General features: G+C 48.4%; 1 protein-coding gene across 1 annotated transcript; it reads right to left on the bottom strand.

Annotated features, from left to right (window-relative positions):
• Nucleotides 1-12,016: 12,016 nt before the first annotated feature.
• GRM2 (glutamate receptor, metabotropic 2) lies at nucleotides 12,017-22,988 on the bottom strand. The gene is made up of 6 exons (XM_012648004.1): nucleotides 22,857-22,988; nucleotides 20,560-21,145; nucleotides 17,307-18,144; nucleotides 14,465-15,540; nucleotides 12,822-13,002; nucleotides 12,017-12,588 (listed from the first exon to the last, which is right to left on the bottom strand). The coding sequence occupies exons 2-6, from the start codon at nucleotides 21,007-21,009 to the stop codon at nucleotides 12,515-12,517; spliced, it is 2,619 nt and encodes an 872-aa protein (XP_012503458.1). The 5' UTR covers nucleotides 21,010-21,145; nucleotides 22,857-22,988; the 3' UTR covers nucleotides 12,017-12,514.
• Between the last annotated feature and the right edge of the window lie 961 nt (nucleotides 22,989-23,949).

Here is a 23,949-nt window from a genome sequence, read left to right as displayed (position 1 = left end):
GTGTCATAGGTGGGCACATGAAAGTCCAGAAGAACCTAGTTATCAGGTAAGTACTAGGAGAACATGTTCCTTCACCTAAAGCTGACTGAGTTGCAGATGTTTTAGGGGTGGGTCCACCTCCTCTGGAAGGCAGTGAAGACACCATCCATGAGGTGATAAAAAAGCAGGTAGAGACCCGGCATCCTGCTACCATATCAAGGGGGCTATTATTAGTCTTGGGATGAATACTATATGAACACTCTAAGTTTGGCACTTCCCCTATGTTGCTATCTTTTTATTCCCAGTTGTGTAGAAAAGAGTTAATATAGCAGGCCTGAGAATGCTATCCTTAGGAAGCCATGCTTGCAAGGTCAGCCATTACCTGGTGTCGGGAAACTTGGATTTTGAAAGTGTTTCCACTCTCCCTTACCGATAAGGTAGTTTATTTTGCCTAAACTGTTTGTACAAGCAATGTGTTTATGCTGAATTCCTTCTTTCCTCTGGGAGTGTGGAATTGTGGTACCTGATTATCCAGAGAGTGCCTACAGGACTGACTCCAGTAAAAACCCTATACCCCTAGACTCAAGTGAGTTTTCCTTGTATACAACTCTTTACACGTGTTGTCACAGTTGTTGAAGGAATTGAGCACATTGTGTGTGACACTATTGAGAGAGGACTCTTAGAAGTCTGTACCTGGTTTCCTCCAGACTTCACCTAATTTGCTTTTTCCCTTTGCTGATTTTGCTTTGTATCATTTCACTGAAATAAATCTTAGCCATGAATACATCTATATGCTCAGTGCTGTGAGTCCTAGAGAATTATCAAACCTGGGGTTGACCTTGGAAACCCCCAACATACTAATTTACAAAATCCAGAAAAATAAAATGGTTGTTCATTCATTTATCATACAAATATAAGAACACAAGACTTAGAAGGTTCTGGTAGCTACAGAAGAAGGAGGACACAGATGAGAGTCATGAAACCCAGAATAAGAGAAGACAGGAAGGGCCTGGGTCTGATATGAGAGAGGTTATCTTGCACAGGTATCTTTGCTCTCCTATGTGGCTGATAACAGGAAGGGACTATAGATGGGCCACATGGGAAGAGGACACTAGGATGGGATGGGTCTTGGAGGCCCTATATTTCCATCCTGGGATCTGATGTATCTCTGATGGAAAGGAAATGGACAGATGCTACATCCTGCTCCATGGCTCTTATTCTAGAAGACAGAACTGTGTGGTAGGTGTAATAACCCCTATATCACAGTCATGGTTATGATCTTATAAATCACCTCTCCCTCACTTCCTGCCAGTGCCAGAACTTTTGGCAACCACATGGGTGTTTGCTGTCATCCAGGGTCAGGTTTATGTTTTATAACATATCCCTGATATTAAAACCATACAATAGTATTTTAGATAAATATCTCTCATGAAAAAAAAATCCTCAACAAAATATTGGCAAATCAAATCTAGCAATATATTAAAAATATAATTCATTAAAGTAAAATTTATAAAAGCATAAAAGCATAATTCAATATATAAATAATATAATTCAGCATATAAAAGTATAAAACATCATTAACATTCATTCATTATAATTCAGTATGTAAAAAGCATAATTCATCAAATCAAAGTAGGATTTAACCTATGAATGAAAGTATAACCAGAGTCCCCATCCAGTAACTGAACATGTCTACTTCCTAGAGTTCCCTGCAAACTCTTATTCACCCTCACCAGAGTGATGGTGCCACTGTGCACCCCAAGAACTGGCACCCAACAGGCCCCCAGAACCAGCGCTCCACATGTCCCCAGACCTGGCATCCTCACATGTCCTTGGACATGGCTCAGCCATGCTCCCCACCCAGATGATGCCCTCACACTAACCCACAGGTGAAGGGCTTTCCCAACTGAAGCCAATCCATTAATTCTGAAAGAGATGATTGCTTCTTTAAATGTGCAGACACCAATGCAATGCTACAATAAACACGAAAAATGAGGGAACATTTCACCACCAAAGAAACACATATATTTCCAGTAATCAAATCCAAAGAAATGGAACTCTATGAATTGCCTGACAAAAAATTCAAATAATTGATTAAAGATGTTCAGTGAGCTACACTGAACACAGGCAACTCAACAAAATCAAGAAAATAATACAAGAACAAAACAATAAGTTCAACAAAGAAATAAAAATCATAAAAACCAAAAAGAAATTCTGGAGCTGAATAATACAATGAGTGAAATGAAAAACACAGTAGAAAGCTTCAACAGCAGACTATATCAAGCAGAAGAAAGAATCAACAGACTCAAAGATACGTCATTTGAAATTACCCAGTCAGAGGAACAAAAAGAGAAAAAAATGAAAAAAAGTGAAGAAACACTATAGGATTTATGGAACACCATCAAGATAACCAAAAAAAAAACAAAAAACAAAAAACAAAAGCACACATTATGCAAGTCCCAAAGGAGAAAGGAGAGAAAGGGACAGAAAGATTATTTAAAGAACTAATGACTGAAAACATCCTAAATCTAGGAAAGAAAATAGTTATCCAGATTCAAGAAGTCCAACATACCCCAATAGGTTGAAAATAAAAAAAGTCTACATCAAGACACATTATAATTAAATTGTCAAGTCAAAGACAAAGAGAGAGGCCAGGCGCGGTGGCTCACACCTGTAATCCTAGCACTCTGGGAGGCCGAGGGAGGCGGATTGTTTGAGCTCAGGAGTTCAAGACCAGCCTGAGCAAAAGCGAGACTCTGTCTCTACTAAAAATAGAAAGAAACTGGCCAAACAACTAAAAATAGAAAAAATTAGCCAGGCATGGTGGTACATGCCTGTAGTCCCAGCTACTTGGGAGGCTGAGGCAGGAGGATCACTTGAGCCCAGGAGTTTGAGGTTGCTGTGAGCTAGGATGACACCACAGCACTCTAGCCTGGGCAACACAGTGAGACACTGTCTCAAAAAAAAAAAAATGAAGGAGCAATAAATTTTTCCCAGAAAATCAAAAAACTGAGGGAGTTCATCATCACTAGACCTAGCTTACAGGAAATGCTTAAGGGTGTCCTTCAAATGGAAATGAAATCACGCTAAACAGTAGTGTGTATGCATATGAAAACATAAATTTCACTTGTATAGACAGAATAATGTAACATTATGAGGCATAAAATACTTTTAACCCTGATATAAAAGTCAAAAGACAAAAATCTGTTAATGGGTACACATATAATAAGAAGTAAATGCTGATCACAAGAATACCAAATGTGTAAGGAGAGTAAACATGTGGAGTGTTTGTATGGAATTGAAGCTAAGTTTTTATCAACTTAAATGATTATAACTACAACATATTTTATGCAAAATAGAGGTAACCACAAAGAAAAACCCATAATACAAATATAGAAGTTAAAGAAAAGAGAATCAAAGAAAAACATTACCAAAAAATCATCAAATAACAAAGGAAACCAGCAAGATAGGAAGAGAAGAACAAAGCAACTGCAAAATAGACAGAAAATAACAAACTGGCAATAGTAATTCTTCACCTATCAATAATCACTTTAAATGTAAATGGATTAAACTCAATCAAAAGGCATAGAATAGCTGATGGGATTTTTTTAAAACATCCAGCAATATGCTGTCTACAAAAGACTCGCTTTAGATATTAGGACACAGATAGGCTTATATTGATGGAATGGAAAAAGATATTCTATGCAAATGGTAACCAAAAGAGAGCACGGGGTAGCAATAGCTATATCAGCCAAAATAAATTTAACTCAAAAACTATCACAACAGACAAACTCATCAGATAATGATAAAAGGGTCAACACAACAAAAAGATATAACAATTATAAAAATACATGCACCCAAAATCAGAGCACCCAAACATATGGAGCAAATACTGACATATCTGGAGGTAGATATTAACAGCAATACAACAATATCAGGGGACTTTAATACATATCAAATATGTAGAAAACCCTAAAGACTCAACACATTCTACTCAAGTGTACACAGAACATTCTCCAGGATAGATCACGTTAGGTCATAAAATAAGTCTTAACAAATTTAAGAAGATTGAAATAATTTCATGTGTCTTTTTTTTTTACCCCAATGGAATGAAACTATAAATCAACAATAGTAAAGAAAGAAAAGAAAAACTTACAAATGCATGAAAACTCAAAAACACAATCTTGAACAATCATTGGATCAAGGAGGAAATCAAAGAGATTTTTTAAAATATCTTGAGACAAACATAAATGCAACATACGAAAATTTATGGGAATCAGCAAAAGCAGTACTAAGAGGGATAAACACCATAATTTAGAAAAAAGTCCCCTTAATATTTTGAACTTTAAAAAAAAATAAAAAGAAAGATCTCAAATAATCTAAATTTACACCCCAAGCAACTAGAAAAAGAACACAGTAAGCCCAAAGTTAGCAGAAGAAAGGAAATAATAAACCTTAGAGCAGAATTCAATGAAAAGAGAATAAAAAAAATAGAAAAATATCAACATAACTAAGACTTGATTTTTTGAAAAGATAAGCAAAATTGACAAAGCCTTAGCTATTAATAGACTAAGAAAAATGGTGAGAAGACTCAAGTAAATAAAAATGAGACATAAAAGCAGAGATATTACAATAGAAGCCTCAGAATAAAAGGCTCATAAGGGAGTATATGAACAAGTATACTCCAAAAAATTATATAACCTAACAGAAATGGATGAAGTCCTAGAAACATACAACATACCAAAACTGAATCAAGAAAAAAATAGAAAGCCTGAACATGTAAAAAAATTGAATCAGTAAGCAAAAACCTCCCAATAAAGGAAAGCATAGGACCAGACGTCTTCATGGGTCAATTCTACCAAACATTCAAAGGAGAATTAATACTAAACCTTATTAAACTTTTTCCAAATTTATTTTATGAGACTAGCATCACCCTGATATACAGTCAGACAAAGACATCACAAGAAAAGAAAACTATAGGCCAATATCTGTGAAAAACATAGATGCAAAAATTCTCAATAAAATACTAGCAAACTGATGTCAACAGCAAATTAAAGGAATCATACACTATGACCAAGTGGGATTTATCCCTGGGGTGCAGGAGCAGTTCAATATATACAAATCAATAAACGTGATATGCCATGATAATAGAGTAAAAGATTAAAACACATGATCACCTCAATAAATGCAGAAAAAGCATTTGACAAAATTCAACATCCATTCATGATAAAAAATCTCAACGATACAAGTATAGAAGAAACTTAGCCCAATACAAAGACCATGTATGAAGAGCACACAACTAACATAATCAATGGGGGAAAACTGAAAGCTCTCTCTCTAAGATGCCCACTCCAGTAATTTCTATTTAACATAGTATTGTAAGTACTAGCCAGAGCAATTAGATGAGAAAAAAATAATATAAGTCATCTAAATTGGAACAGAAGAAGTAAAATTATCTCCTTTTGCAGATGGCATTATTAAATGTGTAGAAAACCCTAAAGACCCCACAACCAAAAAAAAACCCCATAAAACTAATATACAAATTCAGCAAAATTGTATGATACAAAGTCAACATACAAAAATCAGTAGCATTGCTATATACTGTAATAGCAACAACAAACTATCCAAGAAAAAGAAATCAAGAAAACAATCCCATTTACAATAGCATTTTAAAAAACACTTAGAAATAAACTTAACTAAAGAAGTAAAAGACTTGTATGCTGAAAATTATAAAACATTGCTGAATGATATTAAATAAGAAACAGGTAAGTAGAAAGACATCTGTGTTCATGAATTGGAAGAATTAATATTGTTAAAATGTCCATACTAACACAAAAAATCTACAGATTAAATGTAATCCCAATGGCATTCTTTATAGAAATAGAAAAAAAAATCACAAAATTCACATGGAGCCACAAAACCTCAAATAGCCAAAGCAATCTTGAGCAAGAAGAACAAAGTTAGAGGCATCTACCTGATTTCAAAATATACTACAAAGCTATAGTATCAAAACAGCATGATACAAACAAACAGCCCAATGGAACAGAATAGAGAGCCCAGAAATAAATGTACGTGTTTATGGTCAATTGATTTTTGACAAAGGCGCTAAGAACACACAATGGGAAACCATAGTCTTTTTAATAAATGGTATTGGGAAAATACCATTATGTCATATCATACACAAAGTGTATTAAAAACTTAAACATAAGTTTTATGAAACTGTAAAACTACTAGAAGAAAACTTAGGAAAAATCTTGACATTGGTCTGAGCAAAGATTTTTTTGAATATGACACCAAAAGTACAGGCACAAGAGCAAAAATAAACAAATGGATTGCAAACTAAAAAGCTTCTGCACAGCAAGCAATCAACAGACTGAAGAGACAATCTACAGAATGGGAGAAAATATTTGCAAACCATATTTGATATGGAATTAATATACAAAATATGTAATGAACTCAAAGAACTCAATAACAAAAAAACAAACTCATTAAAAAATGAGCAAAAGACATGAATAGACATTTCTCAAATGGAGACATACAAATAGCCAAAATTTATATGAGAAAGTGCTCAACATCACTAATCATCAGGGGAATGCGAATGAAAACATCACACCTGTTAGAATAGCTATTTTTTTTTTTTTTTTTGAGACAGAGTTTCACTCTGTTGCCCAGACTAGAGTGCTGTGGCATCAGCCCAGCTCACAGCAACCTCAAACTTCTGGGTTCAAGCAATCCTACTGCCTCAGCCTCCCGAGTAGCTGGGATGACAGGCATGTGCCACAGTGCCTGGCTAACTTTTTTCTATATATTTTTAGTTGTCCAGCTAATTTCCTTCTTTCTTTCTTTTTTTTCTTTTTTTCTTTTTTAGTAGAAACGGGGTCTCACTCTTGCTCAGGCTGGTCTCGAACTCCTGAGCTCAAATGATCCTCCAGCTTCAGCCTCCCAGAGTACTAGGATTACAGGCGTGAGCCACCACACCCGGCCTAGAATCGTTATTATCAAAAACACAAAAGACAACAAGTGTTGGCAAAGATATGGAGAAAAGAGATCCCTTATACATTCTTGGTAGCAATCCACTTCTTGGCATATATCCAAGGAGAAATTAAATCAGTATCTTGAAAAAATACCTGCACTCCCATGTTTATTGCAGCATCATTCACTATATATATGTGTGTATATGTATCTCCTATATATCCTATGAATATATCCTATTCATATATATAAAATATATATGATATTTTCTGTGTCCTATTCATATATATAATGGAATATTATTCAGCCTTATAAAAAGAAATAATTTCTGCCATTTGCAACAATATGAATGAACCTGGAGGACATTATGCTAAGTGAAATAAGCCAGGCACAGAAAGACAAATATTGTATGATCTCATTTATATGAGAGATCTAAAAAAGTCAAAACTCATAGAAGCAGAGAGTAGAAAGGTGGTTGCCAGGGCCTGGAAAGGTGGGCAGGGAATGGGAAGATATTGCTCAAGGGTACAAAGTTTCAGTTAGACAGAATAAATAAGTTCTGGAGATCTACTGTACATCATGATGACTATAGTTAACAATCATGCATACTTGAATATTACTAAGAAAGATCATAAATGTTCTCACTACCAAGAAAAAAAAAACTGTGTGAGGTGATGAAAACTGGCTAAAATGGTAAATTTTGTGTTATGTATAATTTACTACAATTTTAAAAATCAATTGTGTTTTTATATACTAGGAACAAACAACCGGAAAATGCAATGATACTTCAATAATATTATTTCCAATAGTATCAAAAAAATCAAATGCATAAGACACTGAAAACTATAAAACTTAGAAATTAGAAAGACTAAAATAAATGAAAAGATATGCCAAATTCATGAATCAAATGACAATACTGTTAAGATTACAATTTTCCACAAATTGATTTATATATTTAATACAATCCCCCCAAAATTCCAGCAGATATATTTTTTAAAACTTGAAAAGCTAAATCTAAAATTTATATTAAAATGCAAAGGATCTAGAACAAACAAGACAATCTTGAAAAAAAAACAAAAAAACACCATTAAGTTGGAGGGCTTGCCCTTCCTGATCTCACGATTCACTATAAAGCTACAGTAATTAAGACAATGTGGTGTTTATTAGGATAAACAAACAAATCAATGAGACACAATAGAATCCATAAATAGACCCACCCATTTATGGTCAACTGATTTAAGGCAAGGGTATCAATATAAATCGGTGGGAGGAAAGAGAGTCTTTTCAACAAACAGAGCTAGAACAACTGAATATCCATATGGGTAAAAATAATATTGACCCCTATCTCACACACAAAAATTAATGTGATGTGCCCCTGTAATCCCAACTACTTGAGAGGCTGAGGTGGGAACATCACTTGAGCCAGCAGTTGGAGCCCAGCCTGGGCAACACAGCAAGACCCCATTGCTAAAAAAAAAAAAAAAAATTTAGAAGGACCAAAGACCTAAATGTAAAACTATATAGTTTCTAGAAAAAAATCAGGAGAGGAGTCATGTCCATGAAAATAGCAGAGTAGGTGGCTTAAGGGCCCATCCCTCCGCAAGTGTGCTTAAACACCGCGCCTGCCTCACTGCCATGGTTGAGTGTGGCTGCCATGTGTAAATGACAGGTCACACACTCCACAGTCCAAGGCCAGGCACAGTGTGCGTTGACACCAGCACCCCGTTTCTTAAACTTGGAGGGATCTTTCAGGGGGAAAATATATTGTGGTGAATAAATGTATCTAAAGTTCAAGAATGTCTTCAGTTTTACTTCTGATTCATTTTCTTCAATTAGAGTCAAGTATAATTAAATCTCTAAAAAAATAGACATATGGTATGATCCCATTTTTATGAAAGTATTTCTATCTCTCGTTCTATCTGTAAAAATGCATAGAAATATGTTGAGGATGCTGTACCAGAAATGTTAATGACGGTTATATTTGAATGATGAAACTTGAGGTAATACTTTTATTTTCTTTTTGTACTTTTCTGCAATGCTGAAACTGTTTGGAGGGAGCATATACTGTTTTCACAGAACGAAAAAAGTAATTTTTCTTTTTAAAAAACTGACATCCTGGCAATAGCCCTCGGGGTTTAAAGCTTCCGTGTTTTACTTTCCTCCTCCTGCCCCCGTACCCTCCCCCCACTGTCTCCCCTATATCCCACTTCTCTCCCTGTTCACCCCCCACCTCGCACGCTTACCCCACTTTCTCCTCCCCCTGCTTTCCCCACAGCGGGCCTCCCTCCTCCAGGCTGAGAATGTCTCATCTCTCAGTGCTTAACGCACCCCTCCCCAGCCCCTGGGGGTAGGAGGGGTGGGGTCCTTTCTTCTTGGTGATCCTTCCTTCCTCCTATCCCTCCCACAACCCCCCACATCAGGAGAGGAGGGCGAGCTGCCAGGCTGGGCTGGGGCAATGACAGGATAGCGCTGGCCTGAATGCAGCCGTGGGCGACCTCAGGATCTGGGTACGGCAGAGCTTGAGCCTTATTCCCAGCTCCATGCCATCCGTCAGCTCCACCTTTTGTTCTCAGCACCTCTGCCCAATACATCATCGACTTCCCTGTTGGATTTCAATATTCTATCTCAAGGCTCTGCTCCTGGACAGGGCCCAAATGTGGGAAGCCATCCCTCTTCCAAGCTGCCCTTGTGACATGACTGTTCCTCTCCTCCCCCCAGGCCTTGCCAAGATGGGGAGAGCTGAGAGCAGAGTGGCCTGAACCACCCTCACCCAAGCTGCCAGGACTCGTGGTTGAGTGAGACAGAGCCAGGCCCACCCAGACAGGCCGATGGCTGCCCTGCAGTTTTGCAGGGCCAATGCAAGGCACAGGTGACAGGATGGAAGTGGGCCTCAGGGGGTCTTTGAACAAAGCCATAGGAGAAACACCACGCCCCCCGCCCGTGTAAACTCTGGCTACCCAAGCAAAGCAACCGGTTAGTAACAATGGTGGACAGTCAATGCACCATGATGGGTAGCTCCCTAGGGCGGGAGAGAGCCCCAAATGCTGGGCGTCTCTGGTCCTCAGTGCCCAGAAGGGGCAGGGCTCTCCTTCGAGGACTCCAAGTCTAACATAAGCAGACCCAAGGTGGGACATGGATCACGGTACTAGGGCAGAGGAGATCCAGAGACATAAGCGCAGGCACTCAGGACTGGGAGGAGGACTCGAGGTAGGGGCTGCTGGTAGGGCCTGGTCTCAGTGACATGTGGTAAGACTGAGAGTTGAGGAGTGAAGGCCAAGACTCGCTGCCCACAGCACTGTAAGGGTGAGTGGGACGGGTCATGGAATATGGGGGAGGGGGCCGTGGATTGAGACTTGGAGCTGCTAAGAGAACAGGACAAAAAACAAGGAGCCGCTCTCACAAGTGCGGGGGAGAGAACTGAGGGGGCGGGCGGAGGAAAGGGGCGTGGGAGGCAGCATGCGGGACGGTCCTTAGGAATTCCTCGCCCACTCCCTGCGCTCCTCGCCTGACCCCCAGGCCGCTGGTTCTTCCCTCTAGATGGATGGCCGGAATAGAAGGAGATTCTTCACCGAATACCCTTCGTACCTTTTTAGCTGTGCGCCATGTTCATTACTACTTGTTTTTGTTGCTGTTATTTCACATTTTAAGGAAAATACCCCTGCGCGGTGTGAAGAAGCACTGCTTTTTGGGTACAAGGGGACGAGAGCCCCATTCTGGCTTGTCCAGGCACTGGGGAGGATGAGCAGATGTTCCCTGGGTCCAGTTTGGCAGGGAGACCCGGAAAAGGCTATAACGGGAAGCCGGGCCGGTGCTGCAGGTCCCATGGGTGTAGTGCCCTGGTGCCCCGTCACTGGGGGCTGCACCAGGGCCTGTGTTATTCAGGGCCAGGGAGCTAGAATAGAGATCACCCCAATAGAGTTGCCAAAATTAGCAGATAAAAATACAGGCTGTCCAATTAAACATGAATGTCAGATAAACAACAAAAAATTTTAGTATAAGTATGACCCAAATATTGTGTGGGACATATTTATACTAAAAAGGCATTCATTGCTTATGATATTCAAATTTAACAGGGCATTCTGTATTGTATTTGTCATCCCTCCATCCCAGATGTTGGCTGGAAAGGAGAAGCCATGCCTACAATTTTCTTTTTTCATTTTTCTGTTTCTATTTTTCAAACTGTAAACCCAGATTTTCACAGCCTTGCCAGCCTGCGGATGCAAATGAGCTCACTCAAAGATAACAAGCATCCCTGGCCTGCACGTCTCCTAATACAGGACCTTGTCCCCCGGAGCTCCCGCAGTCTCAGGGCTCCCCCCAGGCTGCCATGTTCTGGGTGGGTGCCGGGTGCCCTCAGCCACGCGAGAGCAGCTGTTGCCAGGCCTGAGCCGTGTACCTTGGCGCCCTCTGCTGGTGAGCCCCAATAGCGAATGCGGGAGGTGCCCAAGGGCACTGGCCTCCACGACCCATCCACCAGGCCAGAGCTCCACCGGGGACCGGAGAAAGGCCCCCTTCCCTGACTTCTTACCAGGGGCCTGACAGCAGACGGCCTCTCCAACTGCCCTCCTCTGCCCTCCCTGCTTCACCCTCCCTTGCCACAGGTCTTTCCAGATTCATGTGTGCCATATCCCATGAACATGCTCTGCACCAAATGCTCAGCCTGGCTCCACACGGACCAACGGCTCCTCCAAATGCCAGGCAGGCCAGCCATGGAAAAGCCTGTCATTCCCGGGGTCACAGCCAGCTGCCCCTCCTGCCCCATCACCCACACTGTCCTGGAGGCCAGATCCCCAGGGAAACCTCTCCCCCGGGGGGGCCAGATGAGCCTGTCCATTTGAACCTCCTGCCCTCACCACCGGAGTGCCTAGGCCAGTCTGCAGTGGCTCCTTTTAAGGGAACATGACTTATTCCTTTTCCATCTCTCCTCTAGGCAGGGCTGGGTCTGTCTTGGTGGCTGGCAGGTCCTAGGATCGGGCACAAAGCAGAGTCAACAAACACTAGCAGGATGAACACTGGGAGGCTGGGGAGGGTGTGAGGGGCCTCCCTGGGTCCACAGCAAAGAGTGTTTTTTTTTTAAAATAAAGACACTTTATTTACAGGTAATACAAAATAAACCACAGGACAAACTACTGTGCAGAAGGAGGAACGGCCCCCACAATAACCACCCTCCCTATCCCAGAGTAACATATAAAAAATAAAAAAGGCCCTAGAATGGGGGAGGAGCTGGGCTGGAAGCACCTTTGCTGATCAGGATTGGGGCCTGCAGTCCTCAGCCACCCCGCTCCAGGGCAGAGTGGACCTTGGCTCGCTTCCCTCTGAGCCCTGGGGCTGGCAAGGAGGGGATACAGCTGCAAGGGCAGTTGTTGGTCATTGCAGAGGCTCCCTGGCCAAGGCCCCTGACTTCTGACTCTGAAGGGTTGGGGCAAGTAGGTGGGTAAGTGACTTTGGGGCGAACATAGGATGGGCATTATTGCAGTGCTCCAGCCAACTTCCTCCTGGCCCTGCACGCGGGTCTGCGCTGCGTTCCAGGGAGCAGCCATGTCAGGGCAGGAGTGTCGGGTCTTCAAAGCGATGATGTTGTCGAGTCCACCACCTCACGGCCGTTGCAAACGGTGGGGACAAACTGGGAGCCAGACCCTAGGAAAAGGAAGCTGGAGGTTGGGGCTGACCCTGAGGCCCTCTATGGAGGGCAGGCAGCAGGGGAAGCAGAGCTAGGGAGGGAAGCATCACCTACCTCTCCTGTCATGTCATCTAGGGTGTACCCCACCCCTAGACAAGAAATCTCAGCAGCCCGAGGAATGGCCCCCATGCCTGAGGAGCTGGGGTGGGGAGAGAGGGTACAGGTGGAAAGGGGAGCTCAGGATGCTAACCTTGGCCGAGGCTGGAGCTGGCCCTGGCAGCGGCACTGCCAAAGCGGCTGGTGGGTGCCCGGTGGCTAACCACGTTCTTCTGAGGCTGGAAGAGGATGATGTGCAGCTTGGGCGCGAAGAGGCAGCCAAGCACCACAGAACCGCTGAGGCTGACCGACACGCACATGGTGGTGGTCTGCACCTGCAGTGGGTGAGTGGGAGAGCAGGCGCAGGTCAGGATGAGTCTGTCCCAAAGGCCTGGGCCTGACCGCAGACTCCCTGCCTGGGCTGTGGGGAAAGGGTGAGGGAGACCACAGCATCCAGCACTGGGCCGCGATCCATGTGCCAAGTCCCAAAGGATTTCTAGGAAGGTTGGGCACAGCCCTAGGGGCAGCCCCAGTGGACCATTTTCCCAGGGAGATGAGAGGTCCAGCTGAGGGGTTGGACATGCAGGGGTGAATGTACACATGGGGGGTGTGCATGTGTCGGGGGGTGCAGGTATGGAGGGTGTGCATGTAGATGTGTGTATATCTGTGCGGGTGTATGTCTGAGGTTAAGTGCGTACGTGTGTGTATGTGATGCATGAGTATGGGTGCATGTGTAAGCAGGGAAATGTGTGTGTACCAGGTGTGCCAGGAGTGTGTGTGCATGCATGTGTGTGTGCATGTGGAGATATGGTGTATGTGTGTATCTGCATGTGTGCAGGTATGTGTGTGTGTGTGCACAAGTGTATGCATGAGCATGCATGTGTGGATACTGTGTCCTGGGTGAGTCTGTAGCTGCCTATGATTGGCATGCGAATGCAAATCATACGCAAATGCAGGCTGAGTCAGAGCAGATTCCCTCCCCAGCCCTGGTCTCCACCACTCAAGCAGGTGGCCCAACAGGTGCAAGCAGAGCAGCCAAGCCCAGCAGTCCCTGGCCCCCGGCACTGTGCCACCACACCTCTGTCCTTGGGAAAGAGCCTTTTCCAGGGCTTTCACCTCAATTTTCCTGCAGTTCAGACCCTGCTTTGTGCTCTTAGGCTGAGACCTTGGGCAAGAGATTGAACCTCCCTCAGTCTTTGTTTCTTCATCTGTAAAATGGGAGAGCCATGGAGCTTACTCCAGAGTCATGAGGATTAACCAAGATAATCCTCTGATCATTCAGAGCTCAGCTCGTCTGTCACCTCCCCAAAGAGTCCTTCCCTGACCACCCCATTGCCCCTTGGAGCTGAGGAGATCCACTCAGACACTCAGTGCCAGCTGGAACCAAGTGTGTTTGGAAGCCACCAACTTGGGTACATTTTCACCTGGTTTAACCTTTCTCAACCCTACACCCTGGACCTCCTTCCCCTAGCCCCTTTGCTTCACTTTTCCTGCCTTCCCAGGCTTCATCTCGCAACCCCTTCTGCAGCCAGCCTCTCAGTGGGGCGGGGCAGGGCAGGTGACATCCGAGTTCTGAAATCTCTTCTCAGTTCTCCTACTCAAGTTCCCTACCTCCTTGGCCATTTCCCTAGGCCCCACTCTGCCCTCCCACCTTCCCCTAGGGTCCACACAAGCTGTGGCCTCTGAGTGTGCATTTAACCTTTTGCAGCCTCTGAGCTATCGGTAGATTAAATAAGACACCAGGAAACAGAGAGTTTGGTGTCCTATCCCTTCCCCCCTCTGTGGCAGGTGGCTCACCCGGTAGTCACTGGAGGTGACGTAGAAGATGGGCAGGAATGCGAGCCAGATGATGCAGGTGGTGTACATGGTGAAGCCAATGAACTTGGCCTCATTGAAGTTCTCGGGGCACTTGCGGGTCTTGAAGGCATAGAGCGTGCAGAGCGCAATGAGGAGCACGTTGTAGGCCAGCGAGCCCAGCATGCTTGCATCACGGTGGTTGCACCGCAATGTCACCACCTCCCGCCGCTCAGGGGCTGTCTCCTTGCCCGTGCCCGGTGCCTCCACCACCAGCCAGGCAGCCACGATGAGCAGCTGGCCTGAGATAAGTGCCAGGCAGATGGCCACCTGCGAGGCGGGGCTGATGAAGCGTGGCCGCTGGGCACCCTCCCGGGCCCCGCCGAAAATGCGTGCAATGCGGTTGGTCTTGGTGAGCAGGGCTGAGTAGCAGACAGAGAAGGCAGTGCCCAAACCAAGGCGCCGCAAGGTGCACACTGCTGTGGATGGCTTGGCAATGAAGATGAAGGTCATGCAGTAGCAGAGGAAGACACCACCCAGCAGGATGTAGCAGAGCTCCCGACCCGAGGCCTTGACAACTGGCGTGGCATTATGCCGCACAAAGACACCCAGCACAAAGAGGGTGGCCAGGGCACCCAGGCAGGCGATGGTGACAGGTCCTATGGCCCAGGCATCGCCCCAGCGAATGTACTCCTGGGGCAGCTCATAGCAGCCAGTCAGGCTGGCATTGGGCCAGTAGCCCAGGCCGCAGTCGGCACAGGTGAACTCGTCCAGCCGGTACTCATAGGGCTGGCATGGGATGCAGAGCCAGCAGCAGACCTCGCCTGGCTGCACGCTCTTCACCTCGTTCTGGAGGCAGGGCTCACTGCAGCGAGAGGCGGGCAGGGGGCCGGCCGAGGGTGAGGCCCATGGGATGAGGCTGGTGTCCAGGGTCAGGCCTTCTGCCCAGTAGCCCACCTTCTGGTAGCGATAGCGCCCACTGCCTGCCCGCAGATAGGTGAAGATGTTGTAGCGTCCAATACCGTCACCAAAGCGGTCGAAGCGGACCTCATTGTGGGTGTCTGCTGGGCGGAAGGGGGCTGGGATGGAGGAGGCAAAGAAGAGAAGGTTGAACTGGTGGGTTATCCTCACGTGACCTCAGCCCCCCACCCTAAAATGGAACCCAAACTCCAGAGCGAAGGCCATCATTAGCCCTTCTAAACCTAACCTTACCCTAACACTAGAGCCTGTCTTGACCCCAGCCATTTTTCTAAATAGGAGATTACAACACATTCTTACCCTAAACTCCAACATCAACCCCCAACCCTAAATCCCAAATGTAATCGCAGCCTTGAAGCCCAGGCATCTCCACAAACCTAATGCCCACACCAATCCCCCAACCATGACTCCCCAAACTCAACCTTAGACCCAGTATCTAACACTTTCCAGCCCAGGCCCCAAATCCCAACTTTATCACAATGCTCACCACAGCCCTCCCCCTAAACTTAACACAGAGACCCCAAGGCTACATCCAGTTTCAGGTCCAATCCTAGTCCCACTAATCCTATCAACAATACCCCAGTTCCAGTCCCCACCAGTCCTAACACTCATCCCAGGGCAAACTGAACCCCAACCTCAGTGGTCGCCTGCAACCACTGCTATTCACCAGAATATGCTCAGCAGCTCAAAAAATCACTTCCACTCTCCATCCTCATTCTCCCTGACCTGTGAACCTAGCATTTCCCAGCCCGGCTAGGAGCCTGGACTACAGCCATCCTTGGTCCCAGGGAGAAATCGGGGTTTGAGCATGCAGATGACATGGGTAAGGGCCCATGAGTGAATGGTGCAGCCTAGATTCAAACCCGTGTCCCCCCAAGCCTCTGCTCTTTCTACTCAGCCTCACAGTTCTCAAAATCCAACTCTGGCCCTACCATACATTCCACTCAAGCCCAGCACGCTGAATTTAGCCTTGTTTTTTAACATCAACCCAATTGGACCCCAGACCCAACCCTGACTCAGCATAATTCTGAAAGCCAATCCTGTTGGAGTTACTGGTCATCTTAACCCTGGGCCAGTGCTTCTAAGCTTGTCAGCTCTGGCATCCTCTCCCACTGTTCCCACAGGGATTCTTCCTGAAGCATGGTGATGATTTTGAAGCACTCATGTTTCTTAAAACTGGTACTTTTATTAAAATAACTTTTGATTTCAGGAGACTCTGGCCACTTTGAATAGAAAATTTAAGATTGGGAATAGAAATTTTCCTGAAGCCGGGCACAATGATGCGCCTGCAGTCCCAGCTACTCAGGAAGCTGAGGCAGGAGGATTGCTTGAGCCCAGGACTTTGAGGCTGTAGTGTGCTATGATCGCACCTGTAAATAGCCACTGCACTCCAGCCTGGGCAACATAGCGAGATCCTCTCAATAAATTAAAAAAGAAAAAAAAAAAACAAGAAAAGGCATTTTCCCTGTATATAGAGTGTCATCCTGATGGCCACCCTCCACCCACCCTGATTCTGACTGTCACTGTTGCCTGAGAATAGGCTTGAGGTCCTCTGGTCTCCACCTCTGGCAAGATAAGGAAAGAGGAGATAGAGGGCAAGGCCCAAGCAGGAGCCAGAGACCCTCGAAGTGGCAGGACCAGGCCAGAGGTCTACTCTCTAGAAGGGTCTCTGAAAGTGGAACCTCAGTCCTGGCTCCAGTTGGAGTCCTCTCTGCCTACCTGTCCTTGTCCTGGCTCTGACACCAGACCCCAGGGAGTCCTTTACTTTCATTATGCTATGTTTTCTTAGCTGAGTAGTGGAAGCTGAAGGCCTGCTCCCCTCATCCTCTGAGAGCCAACAGGCCGAAACACTAGCCAGAACCATTACCATCAAATTTGACATTGAGCACAAAGTCCTTGTAGAGGCGGCGCCCATTGACTGGCCGCATTGCGTCACAGAGGCGAGTGGTGTTGGGGCAGAGGGCGCGGTGCATGTTGTGCAGCGCATGGGCCATGGCATACACTGCATTTACCACAAACATGATCTTGGACTCCTGCTCAAAGGGCACAGCCCGCAGAGAGTGGGCTGCACAGTCTCGCTGCCGGAAGCTGCAGCGGAACCTCTGCTCCCAGAACTCACGGAACCAGGGGTTCCGGGTGTTGTTCCAGGGGTCCAGGCCCTGGAAGTAAGAGGCAAAGTCTCCAATAGGGTAGGAGGCCAGCTCGATGGTGATGGCGCCCTCAGCGGCCCCCTCGCTGCCTGCCACCACACTCTCCAAGGCCCCCCAGCCGTCACTGGCCACCCAGGTGAAGCTGGCGTTGAGGCGCTGGGTGGCAGCAAGCAGCTCACGGGCATCCTCAGAACGGGTGAACAGGACAGCCACGCGGGCACTGGGCTTCTGCAGCAGGGCTCGCACGACACCCTCAAAGGCCGCACGGCTCATGGCGCGGCCCACTTTTTCTGAGGTGGCCACGCAGATGTTGCGGGCACGGGCCTCCAGTTCAAAGGCCTCAATGCCTGTCTCACCATAGTCACCCTCAGATGCCACCGTGGACACATAGGTCCAGTTGAAGAAGCGGAGAATCTCAGCCATGGCCTTGGCTTGGAAGAAGTCAGGGGGCACTGTGCGGGCAAAGTAGTCATAGCGGGACTTGTCACTCAGTTTGGCACTGGTGGAAGCATAGCTGATCTGCGGGATCTGAAATAGCCGCAGGAGGTTGGCCACCTGGGGGAGGGGTGAGAGGGAAAGATCAGAGGCCAGGTCAAACACAGAGACAAATGCATCCCCCATAGCTAACAGACTTTTATGTCAATTATCCACAAGGTCAGCAAAAGGCCTGCATCCTGACTTGATGAGTTTTCCCCCTGGGGTAGGGAGTTTTCTACTCCTTCCCAAATGCTGGGAGAGAGAAGATGCTGGGCCCAGGCACCATGGTCCTGAGTCACACCTGATCTCTGCTGTCCCTCTTCAGACACATGGCAGGGGAGCCACGGGAAGGCCTGGGGTAGAGAGAGGTTGGCACTTTGCTACACCAGGGGCAGAGGGAGGCATGAGATGGCATCTGGATGCTTTCCAGCTCTCTACTTGTTTGGGGGCAGGTAACCCTTCCCCAGAGTCAATCCTGATGGGATGATGGAGAAAAAAGTAAAAAGCTTCCCCAGGAAGGAAGACCCAGATCTGAGGCTCCCATGGTCCTGGTAGCCCAAGGCTTGGTCTTCAAGGGATGCCTGAGCCTGAAATAAACAAGGTTCCCTGCTCTACCACTGGCTGCCTCAGCACCCCATCTCCCACCTTCAAGTCCCGGGGCCTGCCCATGGGAGTGTAGCCTAGGCAAGGACCTGGTAGAGGGTGAGTAGAGGAAAGCAGAGCATGGCCCACATTCCACAGGAGAGGGCTAAGTCCTGTATTGCAACTGGACACAAGCTGTGACTCTGACCATCTAGGGTGCGATGCTCACTCCTACCCTTTCTACCTTTGTGTCCCTGGAGTTGGCAAACCTCCCTGAGCCTCACTCTCACATCTCTGCCTTACAAGGATGCTGAGCAGATAAAAATGGTAATGCCACAGTGCCTGGCATATGGAAGATGGTAGGGATATGGGCAAGAGAGAGGGCAAGGAATGGGGAGGAGTCACTGACAGGCAGGCACGGCCTCAGGATGCAGGACTGGGCCTTGTGTTGACCAGGACAAGGGAAAAGCAGACCGATGCTGAGGTTTGGGCCCTGCTCCAGGAGGCAGGCAGCTTAGGATGGCAAGGAGGTAACTGGGCTCCTAGACATAAATGCATGGGGCCCTGAAGGGAAGAGTAGAAAGGCACGCTGGGAAAGTATCCCAGAGGCTCCTGAGGACATCAGCAGGTAGGAGGCTGCCCACCCATCTCTGCCCCCAGCCAGGGCTGCAGATGTAGGTGCTGGCACAGCCACACCTGTCCAAGCTGCTACCTAGCTACCTCTAGTAGCAGGGAATAGCAGGACAGATAATCCACTCCCAGCGGTGGAGGAGTGGCCAGGCCTCCCCTACCCCAGGCCAGAAGCTGATTCCACGGTTCAGATTCCCGCGTCTGCTTCATTTCTTCTGAACTAGCGTTCCAGGTTGGGGTCCTGGCCCTATCCCTGATGGCAATGCCCTTAGCCAGCCTTCTAAAGGAAGCTGGGGCCCCAGCCAAGGCTCCCTTATGTCCCCCTGCCCCAATCCTAGTTCTGGCCTCATCTTCCAGCAGCATATGCTGGGCACTTGTCAAGCCTCGGATCTGGGTGAAAAGGGGGACCCAGTCAGAGAGGGGGAAGATCATGGCTGGGCACAACCCAAGGAACAGAAGAGGGACGTGAGCGGGGCCAGCACCCTCTGCGGAAGCTGAGCAACAGGGCACCCTCTGCTGGTCCCTTGTGGGACAGCAAGAGGTGAAGGGGATACTGATTCCCCACCTTCCCACCTCCTCAAATCCTGCACCCCCTGAAGACCCTAGGGCATCCACTCCCCTGCCCCTTTCTCTTCCTCCTGTTTCTCTTCCTGGCACTCCTAGCTTCTCTCTGTCCTCCCCTCTCCAATCCAGGGAGAGATGATCTGACAGATCAGGGGGCCGTTGGCTGACAGCCCTGATTTCATACCTCTCCTCCACCACTGCCTTGACTTGTGACATGCCTCTCTCTGAGCCTTGGTTTCCTCATCTGTAAACTGGGTTAATAATAAGAGCAGCTAATATTGACCATGCCTTTATGACTTGCCAGACCCTTTCATATATTTTTTGTATGTATCACCTCAGTAATTTCCACTACAAACCTAAAAGTAGAGAGGGAACTGTGACACAGAAAGAGAAATAACCTGCCCAGCGTCATGCAGTTAGTAAGCAGGGGAACCAGGATTCAAATCCAGAGGGCTGACTCCCGACTATTTAAGTCTCTCAGCATTGTTTAAAATCAGGGGTATGTGTGGTAGGAGTGGGGTGTTTCTTTTGCAATCTCTAAAAAGCAGCCCCATTATGTGACAAGGGCACTTTCTTAGTCTTCTGTAAAAAAACTACTGAAAGGAAGCTTCTAGTTCTTCCAATGCATGTTAGTCCAGGAGCCCCTGCTCAGTGGGAATTCTGGGTCACCACCTCTGGCCTCCTTCCCTACTCCCCATTTCGGCAGCCTCCACATACCTGGATGGAGACGTCACTGTAGGAGCCACCGATGACACCAGTGATAGCAGTGGGAGCATCACCGTGGGTGGCATAAGAACCATCAGGGCAGATGTGGCGTGAGCCATCAGCACCACGGCTGAGCGAGGCACGCACGAAGTCCAGTGCCTGCTCCAGGGCGTGTGTGTCCTTGGAGCAGCTATCGAGGATGTGCGCGCCCAAGCGCACACCAGGCAGCAGGTGCGGGTCGCGGTTGATGCGGTCCAGTGCAAAAAGCATGGCCTCCAGGCGCTGGATGCCACGGTGCTCGTTGACAGGACCGCAGTCCTCTGCTGGGCCACCCTTCTGGTGCACTGGGAACAGCCCACCCAGCACCAGGTCCCCCTCCACGGTCAGCACCTTCTTGGCCGGGCCCTCAGCCACAGCACCCCACAGCAGCAGCAGTGCCAGGAGCCCAAGCAGCGATCCCATGGCCCCAAAGGGGATGGATGGGTCCAGCAGACCTGGGTCTCCAGGGGATGAGGGTAGAAGCAGCAAAGGCAAAGAGAGGAGGAAACGGGGACCAGGAAAGGACAGACAGGAAGAGAGATGAGAAGGGACCCAGCTCCTGCAGAGAGATAGAGAGACAGACAAACACACGGGGAGAAGTGGAACCTGGGAGCAGCTGCCCCTTTTGACTTTGCCTCCCCCTCCTCCCACACCTGTTTCCCAGGTATTCAGGAGCCAGGGAGGAGGTAGTGTCACTAACAAGGCTGAGAAGCTTCTGGGACAACCCTGGGCCTATCTCTCAGCCCTTCCCTGATCTGGGCTAGAGATGGGCCCTGTAACCCTACCAAACTCAGCAGTGGGCGAGGGAGGCAAGGAGTGAGGGCACAGGCAGAAGACAGGAGACCCCAGCCAACATCTAGCCTTCTATGAAACAAAAGGTGTCCAAGACCTGCACAAACCTCACAGGACCCTGAGGTCAATACCTTTGCAACAGAGGCCATATCAGAGGTACAAACATAGAGGCCCAGTCCCCATCCTGAACCTTGAATTTCCAGAGAGGGGGCACTGCTGTCTGAGGACCTACCAGGGAAGAGGGAAGAATCTCTAGGAACAGCCTCCAACTCCTGGAGACACTGGAGCCCAGGTGAACACCCAAGGGTCCTAGCCTCTGGTTCTTAAAAAGCCATTCCCAGAGTGTCCTGACTGAGGAGGGAATGGAGACCTTAAGCCCTGGGAGTGACAGCAAGGTGGAATGGCTGGCCCCAGGGAGGGTACTCAAGTGGCCACAGGTCCTAAGTCAACCAGGCGTGTAGATGTGAGCATATATGTGTGTCAGGGATGGAGACAATCTCCAAACAGTGCTGTGGGTGAGAGTTTTGGACTCCTAGCTCTATGTAGGATGCTGTTTGAGACTTTGTGCTTCCGCTTCCTCTTCACTCCAAACCCAGCAGAGAAGGTCACCATTTCCAATCTCTGCATCATCAGCTTCGGGGCCCTGTCCACCCTGGCCCCGACCCTCAGAGACCCCTCCCTCCCTCCTCCACTCTGCATCCTGTCGTCCGTGCCCCAGCTGCCTTCTCAAACACCCCACACAGGCTCTTAAATCACGCAGGCTTGGAAAGGCCAAGAGAGGGACACACATCTCTCCTCATAACAGGAAAGGAAACTGAAGCTGAAGAAGGGCAGCAACTAGTTCAAGGACCCCATGTCCTGGCCACTGAGGCTGGAGCTCCTCACTTTGCCTCCTCAGCTCCCCAGAGCTTATCCCCCACTGGTGCCAGGCAGGGGGACTAAGCTCCTGTGGGGACCCAAAAAGAAGCAGCTCAACCAGGCAAACAGGAGAAAAACAGGGATAAAGACCAACACAGATGGGGACAAGAGCCCAGATGGGGGCTGAGGCCAAAACTAGTCAAGACTGAAAGCCTCCCACAGGGGAGGCCCAAACAGAAGCTCAGGGAAGGGGGGGCAGGGAAGAGGCAGGGAAGGGGACAGAACCCAGGAGTAGGTCAGCCGGGGGCCTGGGCCACAAAATCTGGGCAGGGAGCAAGCAAGCCCGAAAGGCTGAGACAAAGACGGAGGCACAGACAGAAAGAAGGACCAGAGGACGCTGGAGCAGGAGGAACGGGGGATCGTGATGCAAGGCGTGCGTTCTCTGGGGAAGAAAGGTGGGACGCCTGGGGGCTGTCTTCCCGCTTCCCGGAGCTCCCAGAGAGCGCCATCTGGACGGCCGGGCCCGGGCTCCCCATAACTCGAGGGCCCGCGGAGCACCGGGACGTGGGGTCAGGGCGGAAAAGGTTAGCAGTGGCCGCGGCACCACCGGCTCACCCTACCTGGCGCGCCCGGCTCTGGCGCGGAGAGAATCGGAGTGGAGCGCGGCGCCGGGCTCGGGCTCCCGCTCGCTCGCTCGCTCGCTCGCTCGCTGGCTCTGCGCTCTCCGCCCGCCAGCTAGCCCAGCCGCTTTCAATCGCTGCCCGCCCCGCCCCCGGCCCCGGCCCCGGCCCGCCCCCAGCCCCTCCTCCGTGCCTCCCCACTCCGGGTCTCCTGCTCCCAACCCGGCCTCCGCCTCCCTCCAGGCACCACACCGCTCCTTGCCCGGAGCCTCCCAGCTGCTCCTGCTTTTCTCTGGACCACAGGGCCCAGAGCTGTCCGCTTCGTGGTGCTGAATCCCCGGGCGCTCTCCCTCTGCGTTGGGGCAGCTGCCCCGTGGCCCTCTTCCCCCATAACCAGACTATGATCCCAGAGAGCAGGAAGGGGGGCGGGGGGTAAGGTCACTGAGCCAGAGAGGTACGCTTGGTGCTATGGGTTCCCGTCTGAGAGAGCGGCAGAGCTGGCTCCTAGAATCTCAGAGGATAGATAAAGGGGCAAGTGAGAGACAGGCGGAGTTCATTCTCCCCACCCAGCAACTTCAGCTCGGTTCACATGCCAGGCCTGAGGTGGGGGAATGTGTCTTCAGCCCCACATAATAGCTTGGGCCTGAGTCACCAGCAGTAAAAGACCGGGGGAAGGGGGAGGTCAGAGGAGGATGGAGCCTCCCTTTCTTAGATGACCTTTAAAGCTGCTCCCCCCACCCACTAATCCCCACTCCCATGTGCAAAGGGTATTTATGGCAAAGAGATGTCAACCTATGGGAGGCAGGGGTTGCAGAACCAGGGACTGGGGTCAACCCCAAGGGACACACTGGGGCTGGCAGGGGGATCTGGAAGGGGAGAGGGCTAGGGAAAGGCTCCTGGAATTGGCTGCTGCGTAGGAGGAAGCGAGAGCTGGAGCCCAAGCAGAGGGAGGACAGCTCTTCGAAGACGGCTCTTGACTCTTCCCTCCCACAACAGGATAGAGAAGGACACCCCTGGGTAGGGGGTGGTGAATAAGCTGTAGTGCCAGACTATGCTCAAGGGTTTGGGGAAGATGTGAGGGCCTGGGCTATCT

This window comes from Propithecus coquereli, unplaced genomic scaffold (genome assembly GCF_000956105.1).
Source record: "Propithecus coquereli isolate 6110/MARCELLA unplaced genomic scaffold, Pcoq_1.0 Scaffold1, whole genome shotgun sequence".
Lineage (NCBI taxonomy): Eukaryota > Metazoa > Chordata > Mammalia > Primates > Indriidae > Propithecus > Propithecus coquereli.
This window is presented reverse-complemented; position numbering and strand designations above follow the sequence as displayed.

Bases quoted from the DNA above. Each gene is read 5' to 3' on its own strand.
- GRM2 (XM_012648004.1), bottom strand. From the start codon at position 21,009: ATGGGATCGCTGCTTGGGCTCCTGGCACTGCTGCTGCTGTGGGGTGCT. The intron at 15,541-17,306 runs GTAATGGTTCTG...CCTCCATCCCAG, and splicing joins GCTCAATGTCAAATTTGATG to CCCCCTTCCGCCCAGCAGAC. The intron at 12,589-12,821 runs GTTAGCATCCTG...TCCTTTTCCTAG, and splicing joins CAGCTCCAGCCTCGGCCAAG to GGTCTGGCTCCCAGTTTGTC.